Raw genomic sequence first — 14,179 nt, 5'->3', positions numbered from 1 at the left:
GTTGCCAGCTCCTGAAGGAAGAAACCCTCCAGACAAACCTCAGAAAGCAGCTAGATTCAACTTCTGAGTTTGCCTAAAATACCCCGAGACAATGAAACGGATTTTGCACCCAGTACACAGTCATGGGGCCCTTCCCACACAGGCCCTGTGACTCAGGCCCCTGGCACCTTATGGACAAATGGCTGTGTGGGTGGCACTGATGCCCTGCAGTACCTCCTCCCTGCCACTGGGGTTGGCTGCAGCACCAGCTTGCCCTGTTGCCAAGCAGCCTCTCTGCCTCCACGCTCCCTCTGTGGATCCCTGCTGTCAGAGGAGTGACTGGCGGGGGTGGGAGAGGGGAGGCAAGGGCTTGCGGTGAGGGGGGCACTGAAACACCCAGGGGTCAGGGCACTTGATATCCTCCATCCCCCTGGCTGCTGTGCCCAGGTGCCCCCAGGCTTTATAGCCCTTGGTCCCTCACTGGCCCCCCCAACTCCAGTGCTATCCCAGCCCTACCTCCATCACTAGACAGAGATCCCTGCTGAGCCAATGCTAGGCCCCAGTCCTGGCCCCTGCCAGGCACCCTTTTGTCTCCCACATCCAAAAGTCTTCCTGCTCTCCTAAAACCCTTGTGGGGTGGGCACCTCTCTCACCAGGCTCTCACTGACTCCCTGCCCCCATACATACACATACAAGTGCCATCCAGCTGCTGTTCCTACCCCTGTGCCACCCCACTTTCCCCTCCGTCCCCTGGTCCTCAACCTCAGCTCACCGGCCCCTACACCCCCACACAGCCACCTCCCCCATCCTCTCAGTTGCTAGGCTCAAGGGGAAGGGGGAGCAGGGGTGGGCACTAGACAGTTCTTCGCAGCCTCTGAGCCCAGAGGGGGCAAAGAAATAGGTCCTGGTCCTGCCAACTCACACAACCTGTGGCACAGGGGAGGGAGGGAGCTTCATACACCTGTGTGCTCTCTCTCACTCTCTGCTTTGTGAGTAGGTCCAAGCTTGGCAGCTCTGCTTGGGGGGGAGTTCAGCAACCTGATTCTCCACCAAGCAAGGTAGCACCAGGGTAACACCAGTAAATCTGTGGTGTCGCATATTCCGAAGAGCAAAGCAGTGTGTGGGTGAAGCAGGCCCAGGGATGTCCTGAGGGAGAGAGACAGACAAGTGAGCACAGAACATAAAAGTGGGGAGTGAGAAAGGGAGACGTTCACTTCCCGAGGGAAAGTTTCTGTCTCTGAAGTTGCCATAGCATGAATCTGCCCTGGCTGAGGTGAAACCTAGATTGCTTCCTTCAAGACTTTCTCCCTAGGGTCCCCAAATAGCAATTCCATTCAAAAAGCCTCCAAACAAGCAAAAATTCAATGTAACCATCTCTTGCTGTCCTATATTGAGTGTCTAGCTCTTCTTGGACGCATTTCCAAGTTCTGGTTTTTCTTTCAGAACAGCAGTGAAAGGACCAACTGGCATGGGATGGAAGCAGTAAGCCAGCAAAGCCTTAGCTTTCCTTTCTTACACAGGACTTGACTCCCAAGATTTCCCAGCCTCCTTTTAAGACAAAAAGGTGAGTAATTTGCCAGTGTGCCTGCTGATTTAGCTGTACATGGTGTCTGGTAACTATAAGAGTTAACTGAGCTATCAGTTTACATTAACTATTCTTTGTCAGTGTGGAGTTTGTGCACCCCAACACCTAGGCGTTGGAATGAAGCACTCTAATCTTTTATATTCCTGGAAACAGACTCTGAACCAAATGTATCTTTGGCATAGGTAGATTATTCCACAGCTGATTTTTACCTCTTTCTAAAATTAATCCAGCCTTTTCAAAATGGAATAGAAATTTACCAGACAGATGCATATACTGTTTGCCATCTAAGAAAGTCTGTCCAAGCCCGGTGGCCCATTGGTCTAGTGTAGTTAAAGTGTGCCAGTTTTAGCCTAGGGATTGATGTGGCCAGCATCACATCCAGCTACCTTTGACTCCCAGCCTAAGTGACCAGATCTCCATTTACAGCTGAGTCACCTAGGGATGTATGTACTTTGATATCAGTCTAGAACAGGGCTTGAGTTTATATCTTCAGAACTAAAGTGAGACATCTTAACTGTGCACACACCAACTGCAGACACTTCCTCAGCCTAACAAAGGGTTTTTAAACCCAAAAGTTTGCTAAAAAATTTTTCTCCAACTATTTAAGTTGGTCTAATAAAAGATATCAGATTCACCCAAAGAACCTTGTCTTAACTGTTCAGGCATTTGTGCCCCTGTTTAGTATCACTTCAGTGTAATGTTACAAATGGGGGGAGGGAGGGGTGGAAGTTTGTTCCTCTGTCAAAAAAGATTATTCATCTCACATGAGTGCATAAATAAAAAATTTTCAGAGTGCAGATTATTTGTAGGCAGATTTTCAAAATGAGCTGTCTAACATGTCAGCAAAGCTTGTACATAGAACCTTTGTTCAGGCATCCAGATGTATGCTACTGTCGCAGGGCACCTTAGTGCCTGCTCCTAAGAGAGGAGAAACTGCCAGAACCAAGTGAGCACAGCTGTGGGTTGCCGGAGCAACTAAGCGGAGCCAGCTGCCTGCAGGGGGCAGGGCCTGGCCCTTATAAAGCCCAGGGCCGAAGCCAGGCTGGCAGTTCTCTGCCAGCAGCCGGAGAGGCAGGAGCTCCCTCGGCTGAGATATGGGAAGGAGCCTAAGTTGCAAGTACAGCTCATGATAGCCCTGGAGGCTTGAGCTAGGATGATGAGGAGTTATGGCCAGGCGGCTTGCATTTGTGTTACAGCCTAGGGGCTTGTGGTTTTGCTTTGTGTTTGTGTTATTACACCCGGCGGCTTGGGCGAGGCTGTAGGGGTTGGAGGAGGCCTCAATTACTCGCACGCCAGTGCACGAGCAACTGGCGGCGAGGAGCGCGGCCAGTAGGTCGCGGGCGCAACCCGTAGGTTGCAGACGGGGATCGAGACCCCGGATTGCGTGTGGGGGGAACATAGCCCCCCGGCCCCAGGAAAGGAGCAGTATTACTGAGTAGCCCAGTGTGGGCGTGGCGAGCCCCAGAGAGGGGGAACGCCATTGTGTTTTACTGAGTAGCCCAGTGTGGGCGCGGCGAGCCCCCCAGAGAGGGGGAACGCCCTTGTATGTTATTGAGTAGCCCAGTGTGGGCGTGGCGAGCCCCAGAGAGGGGGAACGCCCCTGTGTATTATTGAGTAGCCTAGTGTGGGCGCACGGGCATAGCGAGCCCGGCCGCAGGCTAGTGCGGCAATCCCCCTCAGACCAAGGCAGGGCGCTGCAGTTGCCCCTGAGAAGACAGGGAGTAGCAGCGCAGGGAGCCAGAGTCAGGGAGGGTATCCGTTCGGTTGGCCCATAGGACCGGGGGCCCGCTAGAGAGTCCCGGAGCGGAACCACACCGGTAGGGGAGGCCCAGCATGGGCCGGACGAGAGTCCCAGCAAGCGGCTGGGCATGAGAGAGGGAGCCCAGAGTGGGCCACATTAGAGAGGAGGCCCGGGAAGCGGGCGTATAGACCGGACAACGTCTATTACATCTGCGAGGCTTGGGGCGTGGTATTGGGGGCTGGTAGGAGCCACGCATAGCTCATAAGGCTAGGGTGCTTGGGTAGCGCCCATTGTACGGGGAGACCCATGTGGGGTCCAGGAGCTGACAGGCCCGAGGAAACACAAGGCAGCCTCCCTATTACATACGCCATCAAGACGTGGCGGGCGAGAATGGAGGGTGCCCTCGGGCCGGAGTAGCGCGGTGAGAGGGCCTCAAAGAGATCACGGCCCTCCGCGAGGACCTCGCCGTGACAGCTACATGCACAAGACGAGCCAATGTGTGCTAAAGTGTTTGTGCAAGTAGCTTTTGTGTGCAAATACCCTTTTAAATTTGGGAACCCAGTTTCTGAACACACAGGTTTGGCTGGTGTAATCTATGCAGATAGTTATAAAAATCTAGCTTGCAGTGTTAATTTGCAGCACAAAATGTACTGTCTGAAGTCACTTGTATGAGGAAAAGTGACTATGCAAAATTTGCTGTTTTATTCAGTTGAAAACAGTATTTCCTAGGAGAGACAAAGAATGGCTGATGTTAGAAAAAATACACTTGCGTTTGTTCAAAGTCCACTTTACAGTAATACTGATCAAACCAAGCTAATTTTATAACACATATAAACAAGTATTCCTTATTATATTCTTGAATATATTCTTAAATGTATTCCTATTGCATTAGTTGCATCCATTCAAAATTCATTTGACTGAGAAACAAAGTAGACTTTTAAAAGCTTAAAAAATAAAGATGCTCATTATGTTTTGCAGACACTGTCACAATGAGCAAGAATATTCAGGAGTTAAGGTAGTATCTCCCTTTTTCATGTATTTGTTTATGGCTAAAGTTGTTTTTGAAATGTCCCTCTGTTTATCATTATGGTATACACCTCAGTTATTGAATCTGGAGGTGAATGAAATATTAAATTGGAATCTCTTGGCAATAACATGGCCAGAAAGACAAACAGTGTGCTATGAGATTGGAGCTCACAGGTTCTAAGTGGAAAGGAATTAATTGTGTTTTGAATTATATACATGTGCCAGGATAGGACAGGCACAGGACCATTCCACAGGCCAGGAAACAGGAGAGTTTGGGTGAGAATTTGAGTGGGGACTTCCCTGGGGAATTTGTGTGGATACTTTCCTTTTTACTGTTCCTTCAGCAGCTGAGTAGAAGGAGGTAAAGGAGGAAGTGAGAATCTTTGCAAAGTAGCAGCACAAGAGCTAGCAGGAGAATCAAACAGGATGGCTAGAAAATGTTGCAGTGTCATGGCACAGCTGTAGAGTGTTTTCAGGGGGCCGATCACACAAAAAACCTGTAACTTCTATCTGCACCATGTGTAGACAAATACTAACCTATGGCAGAGTTAATTACTCCATCCTAATAGCACTGCACGTGTAGATGCTGAGACTTTATTGCAGAGCTAATTAGTCAGCTCCACAGTAAATGCCCATGCTGCTCATCCATGTGAGCATTAATTATACTTCCAAGGTTGATCCTGAGGAGATCAAAAGTGACTACATGGCACAAGGGTAAAAGGGATGGAGGCCCAGGTATTCTCATCAATTCTGCCAGGCAAGGGTAAAGGCCCATCTAGGAGCAGATGTATCCTGGAGATCAATACATGGCTGCATAGATGGGGTTGCCAGCAGGACTTTTGCTTCTTCAACCATGGGGTTATATTCGAGGAAGATGGACTGTGGGGAAGAGATGGGGTCTACCTGACAAAGACGGAGAAGATTGTCTTTGCTTGGAGGCTTGCTAATGCTAACCTAGCAGGAAGGGCTTTAAAACTAGGTTCACCAGAGAGACAAAAGCCCAGAGGTAACAGCCTGGAGGCCTGGATAAAAAAATAAAATAAAGGGAAGCAGTAAGAGAAGCCTTAGCCATGTTCTCAGGGAGAGGATCAGACAGTAAATCCTGAACTATTTATATACTAATGAGACCAAACAGGAAGGACTTGAGGTGCTAGTACAAATACAGAATTATAATGTAATTCAGATTACAAAGGTGTGGTGGGGTAGTTCACATGACTGGAGTATGGCCATAGATGAGTACAGCTTGTTCAGGAAGGATAGGCAGGGGGGAAAAAAGGAGGAGGTGTTGCCTTTATATATGTCAATGGACTTGGGTTCTGTGGTGTGGTATGAAGTAAAAGGTAGGCCTCATGAGTCAGAGGGGAGAGCAGCAGGGGAGTTGACATGGTGGGTGTCTGCCACAGGTCACCAAACCAGGAGGAGGTGGATGAAGCCTTCTTTAAAGAACTGACAACTTCCAAATTACAGGATTTGGTTCTCATGAGGGATATTAATTACCAGAACATCTTCTGAGAGGGTAGCACAGCAGTGTACTAGCAGTCCAAATTCCTTGAGTGTGTTGGAGATAACTTTTTGATTATGGCTATTAGACGGGGCAAAAGGATGTGGAGGGCAGGAGCTCTTTCCAACTGTGAAGGAGTACCTCATTGCTTAATTAATGAGTCATTAGGGTTAATGGAACCAGCAGCTAATTGCTTAACTGATGAGGCAGTAGGGTGCCCATTGTTTTCCTCTTTAACCCTTTGCTTTCTGTCCCTTCATCTCTCTTTCTCCACTGTCCAGTAACAGGGGTAAGGGTTCCCCATTATCAGTTTTGACCCTAGGGATGCGCAGGGCTCAGGGCATATCAGCCCGTGTGGGGCTGTGGGGTGGCAGCCAGAGCACCGAGGTGGTGGTATGTGGGAGCTGTGGCGGAGCTGGCTGTATGCGGTGGCTACTGTGCTATCTTGCAGGGCCCCCCAAAGCATGGGGCCCGAGGCGGTCGCCCCGATTCACTCCCTGCTCTGGGATGGCCCTGCCCATTACAGTCCCCTTTCTATAAATTTCAATTATTACTGATGACGTGTAATGAACTCAACATTTATTGATGTTTATTGATTTAAAAAAAAAAAAAAATCAAATCCTGTCCAGTCTAAATATGGGCCAACAATGTGCTCTTGTTGCAAAACAAGCCAACAGCCTACTAGGTCGATTTAAAAGGGGTGTTACTTGTAAATCCAGGTAAATGATTCGTTTACTCTGTTCTCTAATGGTGAGGCCTCACCTAGAGTACTGTATCCAGTTTTAGGCCTCACACTTCAAGAAGGATGTGGACAGTTTGGAAAGATCCTGGTGCAGAGCACCAAATATGGTTAGGGACTTGGCAAGCAAGACTTATGAGGAAAGGCTGAAAGAAGTAGGGTTTAGTGTGGAGAAGAGAAGACTGATGAGGGGTGGGGGTTCATAACAGTCTTCAAATACCTGAAGGGTGATTACAGAAAGGGTGCAGAAGGGCTTTTCTCTGTGACTGTGGGGGATAGGACTAGGAACTAATGTCTTCAAATTGCAGCAGTGGAAATTTAAGTTAGAGATTAGGAGGAACTTTCTGAGTATGAGGGTGGTCAAGCATTGACAAAGAATATCTAGAGAAAATATGGAATCTCTATCTTTGGAAGTTTCTGAGAGCAGGTTAGACAGATACTTGGCTGGGATGGGTTAGTCAGTGATCCTGCCTTTAGCAGAGGCTTAACTAGATGACCTTATGAGGTCTCTTCCAGCCCTACTCTCCTATGATAATAGAGCCACTTGCTTTTCCACTATACAATATAAATAATTGTTTCTCATGTCTATGGAGCCTCTGTACAAGATTAAAGTTTGCTGAGTGGTCCCATGGCAGTAAACTTTCAGAGCCTGATTCTGCTTTACTTACCTTCTCGCAGTACAGGCACCCAGTTGCATATCTAATAGCTAAAAATCTTTCTTGAAATGCATTGTAATTGGGATCCAGACTAAAGGATCAACTGAGATTGAATGGAGCAGTTTAAACTTCTCTTAGGCCTGGATTTCCTGATATGCTGTGGCTCCTTTGTGTCCATGTAGTGAAAAGTACATGTCTGTCACAGTGAATCCAGTCTCAAGTTTGCAGATGTCTTTAAGGTCTTGTTGTTGCTCAGAGGGTTTTGTTTTAGTGCATCATATATCTGGCTCTGGAACTCTAAGGACTGAGGAGTTATTTTGCAGTGCCTATATAGTGGAAGAGGCATATTTGAATTAAAAAAATACAGTAACCTAACTCATGTTAGAAACTTGAGGATGACCCAGCCTATTCCTCTTGTACATCCGACCAGTACAGTGGGCAGAGTGGTGCCTCTGGGAACTAATGGAGGGAGCAATCCCTACAGACTGGACCTTGCTGAAGACAAGGAACGGAGAGTACCTTTCTTACTTCCCCTGTGTACCTACTTAAATACCAGTGTCAAGATGACAGTTAATTCACAGGGCTTCAGTTGTAGCTAGCACACTTGATTCTCAAGAAATGTGTAAAATGCAGTTTTTCTGTTTACAATGTAGTATTTTGTCCATTTTCATAGGATTTATTTATATAGTTTTTAAAAAAAAAAAATGTAAGGTTCTACATTAAAGAAATACTGTATTTACTCAAATGGAAGGTGATCCTGATTATGAAATCCCAATAATTAGATTTTCTATATGGAAAATGTATAAGTTTGTTATAATTTTCCAGGTATAGAATCTAATTATTGGAGGTTTGCCTTGAATTTGTTCCCCTCCCACTGCTACAGGAGGGAAAATAAATCTGGGGGATCAGGCAGCCCCTTTGCTCTCTGTTTGCCCCCAACTTTTTTCCCTGGTAGCCGCTTCCCCCTCTTCTTACTGTGAGATCCTATTCTCTCTGAGCACATAGACATGAGGAGCAAATTTGAAAACAATAAACTTGAAATTAAATATGGCTGTAGCAATGTGCATATAGTACCATGCACTTAGTTTATCCAGAAGTGATACATGTTACCTTTTTTTGAAACTGATGCAAGTTTTAGTACAGCTACTCCATAAACACACTTTTGAGCAGCACTTTGGCACCTACTTATGTGTAGTACAAATGATTTTTTTTTTCTGGAAAAATATATTTTTGTGTATATGAATGGATATACATACACACATACACCCCTGCTTTCACATCACAGGGAGTAAAAGGAAGGCCCAGGGTGGAATAGGACCTCTACTAAATGGGCATAAGCAATTGGTGACGGACAGGGGGGACAAGGCTGAACTCCTCAACGAGTTCTTTGCCTCAGTGTTCCTAAGTGAGGGGCACGACAAGTCTCTCACTGGGGTTGTAGAGAGGCAGCAGCAAGGCGCCAGACTTCCATACGTAGATCCTGAGGTGGTGCAGAGTCACATGGAAGAACTGGATGCCTTTAAGTCGGCAGGCCCGGATGGGCTCCATCCGAGGGTGCTGAAGGCACTGGCCGACATCATTGCAGAGCCACTGGCGGGAATATTCGAACGCTCGTGGCGCACGGGCCAAGTCCCGGAGGACTGGAAAAGGGGCTAACGTGGTCCCCACTTTCAAAAAGGGGAGGAAGGAGGACCCGGGCAACTATAGGCCAGTCAGTCTCACCTCCATCCTTGGTTAAGTCTTTGAAAAAATTATTAAGGCTCACATTTGTGAGAGCCCGGCAGGGCAAATTATGCTGAGGGGAAACCAGCATGGGTTTGTGGCGGGCAGATCGTGCCTGACCAACCTAGTCTCTTTCTATGACCAGGTTACGAAACACCTGGACACAGGAGGAGGGGTGGATGTCGTATACTTAGACTTCAGGAAGGCCTTCGATATGGTATCCCACCCCATACTGGTGAACAAGTTAAGAGGCTGTGATGTGGATGACTGCACAGTCCGGTGGGTGGCGAATTGGCTAGAGGGTCGCACCCAAAGAGTCGTGGTGGATGGGTCGGCCTCAACCTGGAAGGGTGTGGGCAGTGGGGTCCCGCAGGGTTCGGTCCTTGGACCGATACTCTTTAATGTCTTCATCAGCAACTTGGACGAGGGAGTGAAATGTACTCTGTCCAAGTTTGCAGATGACAAAGCTATGGGGAGAAGTAGACATGCCGGAGGGCAGGGAACAGCTGCAAGCAGACCTGGACAGGTTGCACAAGTGGGCAGAAAACAACAGGATGCAGTTCAACAAGGAGAAATGCAAAGTGCTGCACCTAGGGAGGAAAAATGTCCAGCACACCTACAGCCTAGGGAATGACCTGCTGGGTGGCACGGAAGTGGAAAGGGATCTTGGAGTCCTAGTGGACTCCAAGATGAACATGAGTCGGCAGTGTGACGAAGCCATCAGAAAAGCCAATGGCACTTTATCGTGCATCAGCAGATGCATGACAAATAGGTCCAGGGAGGTGATACTTCCCCTCTATAGGGCGTTGGTCAGACCGCAGTTGGAGTACTGCGTGCAATTCTGGGCGCCACACTTCAAGAAGGATGCGGATAACCTGGAGAGGGTCCAGAGAAGGGCCACTCGTATGGTCAAGGGCCTGCAGACCAAGCCCTACGAGGAGAGACTAGAGAAACTGGACCTTTTCAGCCTCTGCAAGAGAAGGTTGAGAGGCGAGCTTGTGGCTGCCTATAAGTTCATCACGGGGGCACAGAAGGGAATAGGTGAGGATTTATTCACCAAAGCGCCCCCGGGGGTCACAAGAAACAATGGCCACAAGCTAGCAGAGAGCAGATTTAGATTGGACATTAGGAAGAACTCCTTCACAGTTCGAGTGGCCAAGGTCTGGAACGGGCTCCCAAGGGAGGTGGTGCTCTCCCCTACCCTGGGGGTCTTCAAGAGGAGGTTAGACGAGTATCTAGCTGGGGTCATCTAGACCCAGCACTCTTTCCTGCTTATGCAGGGGGTCGGACTTGATGATCTATTGAGGTCCCTTCCGACCCTAACATCTATGAATCCCACCCCATACTGGTGAACAAGTTAAGAGGCTGTGACTTGGATGACTACACAGTTCGGTGGGTGATGAATTGGCTGGAGGGTCATATCCAGAGAGTCATAGTGGATGGGTTGGTATCGACCTGGAAGGGTGTGGGCAGTGGGGTCCTGCAGGGCTCGGTCCTTGGATCGATACTCTTCAATGTCTTCATCAGCGACTTGGACGAAGGAGCGAAGTGTACTCTGTCCAAGTTTGCGGATGACACAAAACTGTGGGGAGAAGTGGATACACCAGAAGGCAGGGAACAACTACAAGCAGACCTGGACAGGTTGGACATATGGGCGGAAAACAACAGAATGCAGTTCAACAAGGAGAAATGCAAAGTGCTGCACCTAGGGAGGAAAAATGTCCAGCACACCTACTGCCTAGGGAATGACCTGCTTGGTGGAATGGAAGCAGAAAGGGATCTTGGAGTCTTAGTGGACTCCAAGATGAACATGAGTCAGCAGTGTGACGAAGTCATCAGAAAAGCTAATGGCACTTTATCGTGCATCAGCAGATGCATGACAAACAGAACCAAGGAGGTGATACTTCCCCTCTGTTGGGCGCTGGTCAGACTGCAGTTGTAATACTGCGTGCAGTTTTGGTTGCTGCACTTCAAGAGGGTTGTGGATAACCTGGAGAGGGTCCAGAGAAGGGCCACTCGTATGGTTAAGGGCTTGCAGGCCAAGCCCTATGAGGAGAGACTAGGGCACCTGGACCTTTTCAGCCTCCACAAGAGAAGGTTGAGAGGCAACCTTGTGGCTGCCTGTAAGTTCATTATGGGGGCACAGAAGGGAATTGGTGAGGCTTTACTCACCAAGGTGCCCCTGGGGGTTACAAGAAATAATGGCCATAAGCTAGTAGAGAGCAGATTTAGACTGGACATTAGGAAGAACTTTTTCACAGTTAGAGTGGCCAAAGTCTGGAATGGGCTCCCAAGGGAGGTGGTGCTCTCCCCTACCCTGGGGGTCTTCAAGAGGAGGTTAGATAGGCATCTAGCTGGGGTCATCTAAACCCAGCACTCTTTCCTGCCTACGCAGGGGGTCAGACTCAATGATCTATTGAGGTCCTTTCCGACCCTAACATCTATGAATCCCTGTCTCGTGACCGGTCTGGTTCAACTGACAGGCCCTAGCGCGCGCACACCATTACAGCAACAACTTCCTATTACAATACTTGCACCTGTGCCCCCATACACCCATCTGCATATCTTTATCCATACAATGTATCATGTAACACATGGCCTTCCACCTTGGACTATCTTCTCCATGGACTGCCACCTTGATGGAGTGGAGAGGCTTGCATGTACCTATGACCCTAAAAGCAACACTGTCAGGTGTCTTGTACTCATGGTAGAGTTATCCATGATAGTAAGGTCAAAGGTGAGGTATCAGACAAGGAGCAGTCCAACACAACATAACAAAGAGTCCTCAATGATGGAGCAGGCAGATAAAGAAGGTATTTTTCTCAGTGGCTGTGAAAGTTGGAATTCTCAGGTCAGCTCATGGAGGCAGTTAAGTCAAGGGACGCAGTCATCATGGGTGACCTAAACTATCCGGACATCTGCTGGGAGGAGCAGTCAGCCAGGTCTTACCACTCATGTAGGTTCCTAACTGAGTTACAGGACCTCCACCTAACCCAAGAGGTGCACAGTCCTACCAGGGGAAATGCCTTGTTGGACCTGGTCCTGGCCACAGGCGACAACCTGTGAGGAGAATGCAGGCTCTCGACCACCTGGGCAACAGTGATCATCGCCTACTGGAATTCACCATCCAGTGCAGGGTGTCAAAGGCCTGCAGCAAGGCAGCAGCCCTGGACTTTAGGAGGGCCGATTTCAATGAGTTAAGGAGATTAGTCGGGGAGGCACTGAGGTCCCAGAGGGGAGCGGACTTGGAGTCCAAGAAGAGTGATTGTTCCCTAAGGAGATGATCTTCCAAGCCCAAAGGGTAACAGTCCCAACGCAGATCAAAGGGGGTAAGAGTGCTCAAAAGCCCCCATGGCTCACCAAGGGCATCCAGGTATCTCAAAGCTAAAAAGGAGGCATACACCCAATGGAAGGGAGTGGCCATCACCAAGGAGGATTATACTTCCATTGCTCGGGATTGTAGTGGGGCTGTTAGGAAGGCTAAGGCAGAAACAGAACTGGGACTAGCAACCTGGATCAAGGATAACAAGAAGTCCTTTTTTTAAATACATAGGGAGTAAAAAGAAGGTACCGGGAAACATGGGGCCTCTGCAGGACACACTAGGAAATCTGGTGGTCACACGAGACGACAAAGCTAACCTCTTAAAAAATTCTTTGCTTCCATTTTTCTGAGCAGGGACTGGGACATCTCCCCTACCGGGATCCTGGACGGACCCAGGGGAGGCGTAGCCAGGCCCAGGGTCAGTGAGGACCTAGTCAGGGAAGTTCTGTGGGACTAGACATGTTCAAATCAGCAGGTCCAGACGATCTCCACCCCAGGGTGCTGAGGGAATTAGCAGAGATCATTGCAGGACACCTGGCACAGCTTTATGAATACTCATGGTGCTTTGGTGAGGTGCCAGAGGACTGGGAAAGGGCCAATGTGGTCCCCATTTTCAAAAAAGGGAGGAAGGAGGACCCAGGAAAGTATAGGCCCGTTAGTCTTACCTCTGTCCTGGGAAAGCTCTTTGAAAAAATTATCCAGGACTGCCTATACAGTCCGATGGGTACTTTGCGTCGGTCTTTCATCAGTCCCATGGGACGCCCATGCCCATTATGGGACAGGGAGGCCTGGGTGAGGGAGATTCCCTGCCCTCCATCAATGCTGACCTCATTAAAGAACACCTTGAGAGGTTGGATACCTTCAAGTCCGCCGGCCCTGACAACCTACACCCCAGGGTACTCAAGGAGCTGGCTAGCATCATAGCCCAGCCCCTGGCACAGGTCTTCGAGAACTCCTGGCGCTCTGGTGAAGTGCCTGAAGATTGGAAGAAGGCTAATGTGGTACCTATCTTCAAGAAAGGGAGGAAAGTGGATCCAGCAAACTACAGGCCCATCAACCTTACCTCTATCCTGGGCAGGGTCTTAGAAAAGATTATTAAAGAGGGCATTCTTAACAGATTGGCCGACGGCAACATCCTGAGGGATAGCCAGCACGGGTTTGTTGCAGGTAGGTCTTGCTTGATCAATCTTATTTCCTTTTATGACCAGGTGACCTATCACCTGGACAAGGGAGAGGAGATTGATGTCATATATCTTGACTTCAAAAAAGCCTTCGATCTGGTATCCCATGATCAACGCTTGGCAAAACTGGCTAACTGTGGCCTTGGGTCCACCACAACCCGCTGGCTGGGGAATTGGCTCCATGGTTGGACCCAGGGAATGGTGGTTGATGGAAATCAATTATCATGGTGCCCTGTGACCAGTGGCGTCCCCCAAGGCTCTGTCCTTGCACCTGTATTGTTCAACATCTTCATTAGTGATGTGGACATTGGAGTCAGAAGCAGACTGGCCAAGTTTGCTGACAATACCAAACTTGGGTAAAGCATCCACACCTGAGGACAGGAGGGCAATCCAGGCTGACCTTGACAGGCTCAGGAAATGAGCGGATGAGAACCTGATGGTGTTTACACCGAAAAATGCAAGGTTCTCCAGCTTGGGAGGAAAAACCTGCAGCAACCTTATAGGCTCGGCAGTGTTACGCTGGCTATCACTACGGATGAAGGGGACTTGGTGGGTCATGATTGTCCACAAGATGAACACGAGCCTTCAATGTGATGCTGCGGCTAGTAAAGCGAGCAAAACGCTGGCTTGTATCCATAGATCCTTCTCAAGATCCAGGGATGTCATTCTCCCGTTGTACTTGGCCTTGGTGAGGCCGCAGTTGGAGTACTGCATCCAGCTTTGGGCT

At 48.9% G+C, this 14,179-nt stretch overlaps 1 protein-coding gene across 14 annotated transcripts in view; it reads left to right on the top strand.

Annotated features, from left to right (window-relative positions):
• The window catches only part of CCDC158 (coiled-coil domain containing 158), a 116,480-nt gene that overhangs the window by 21,786 nt on the left and 80,515 nt on the right, over positions 1-14,179 (top strand). For 10 of the 14 annotated variants that reach the window (XM_019498739.2, XM_059722405.1, XM_059722406.1 and 7 more), the window contains 2 exons: positions 1,423-1,543; positions 4,284-4,320. In XM_019498739.2, coding sequence (XP_019354284.1) covers positions 4,295-4,320 — 26 coding nt within the window. In that variant the 5' untranslated portion in view covers positions 1,423-1,543; positions 4,284-4,294. Of the gene's footprint in view, positions 1-1,422; positions 1,544-2,653; positions 2,682-4,283; positions 4,321-14,179 lie in introns of those variants that run through there. The other 4 variants (XM_019498744.2, XM_019498742.2, XM_059722408.1 and 1 more) reach the window with 3 other exon arrangements.

The sequence above is a fragment of the Alligator mississippiensis genome, chromosome 2 (assembly GCF_030867095.1).
Source record: "Alligator mississippiensis isolate rAllMis1 chromosome 2, rAllMis1, whole genome shotgun sequence".
Lineage (NCBI taxonomy): Eukaryota > Metazoa > Chordata > Crocodylia > Alligatoridae > Alligator > Alligator mississippiensis.
This window is presented reverse-complemented; position numbering and strand designations above follow the sequence as displayed.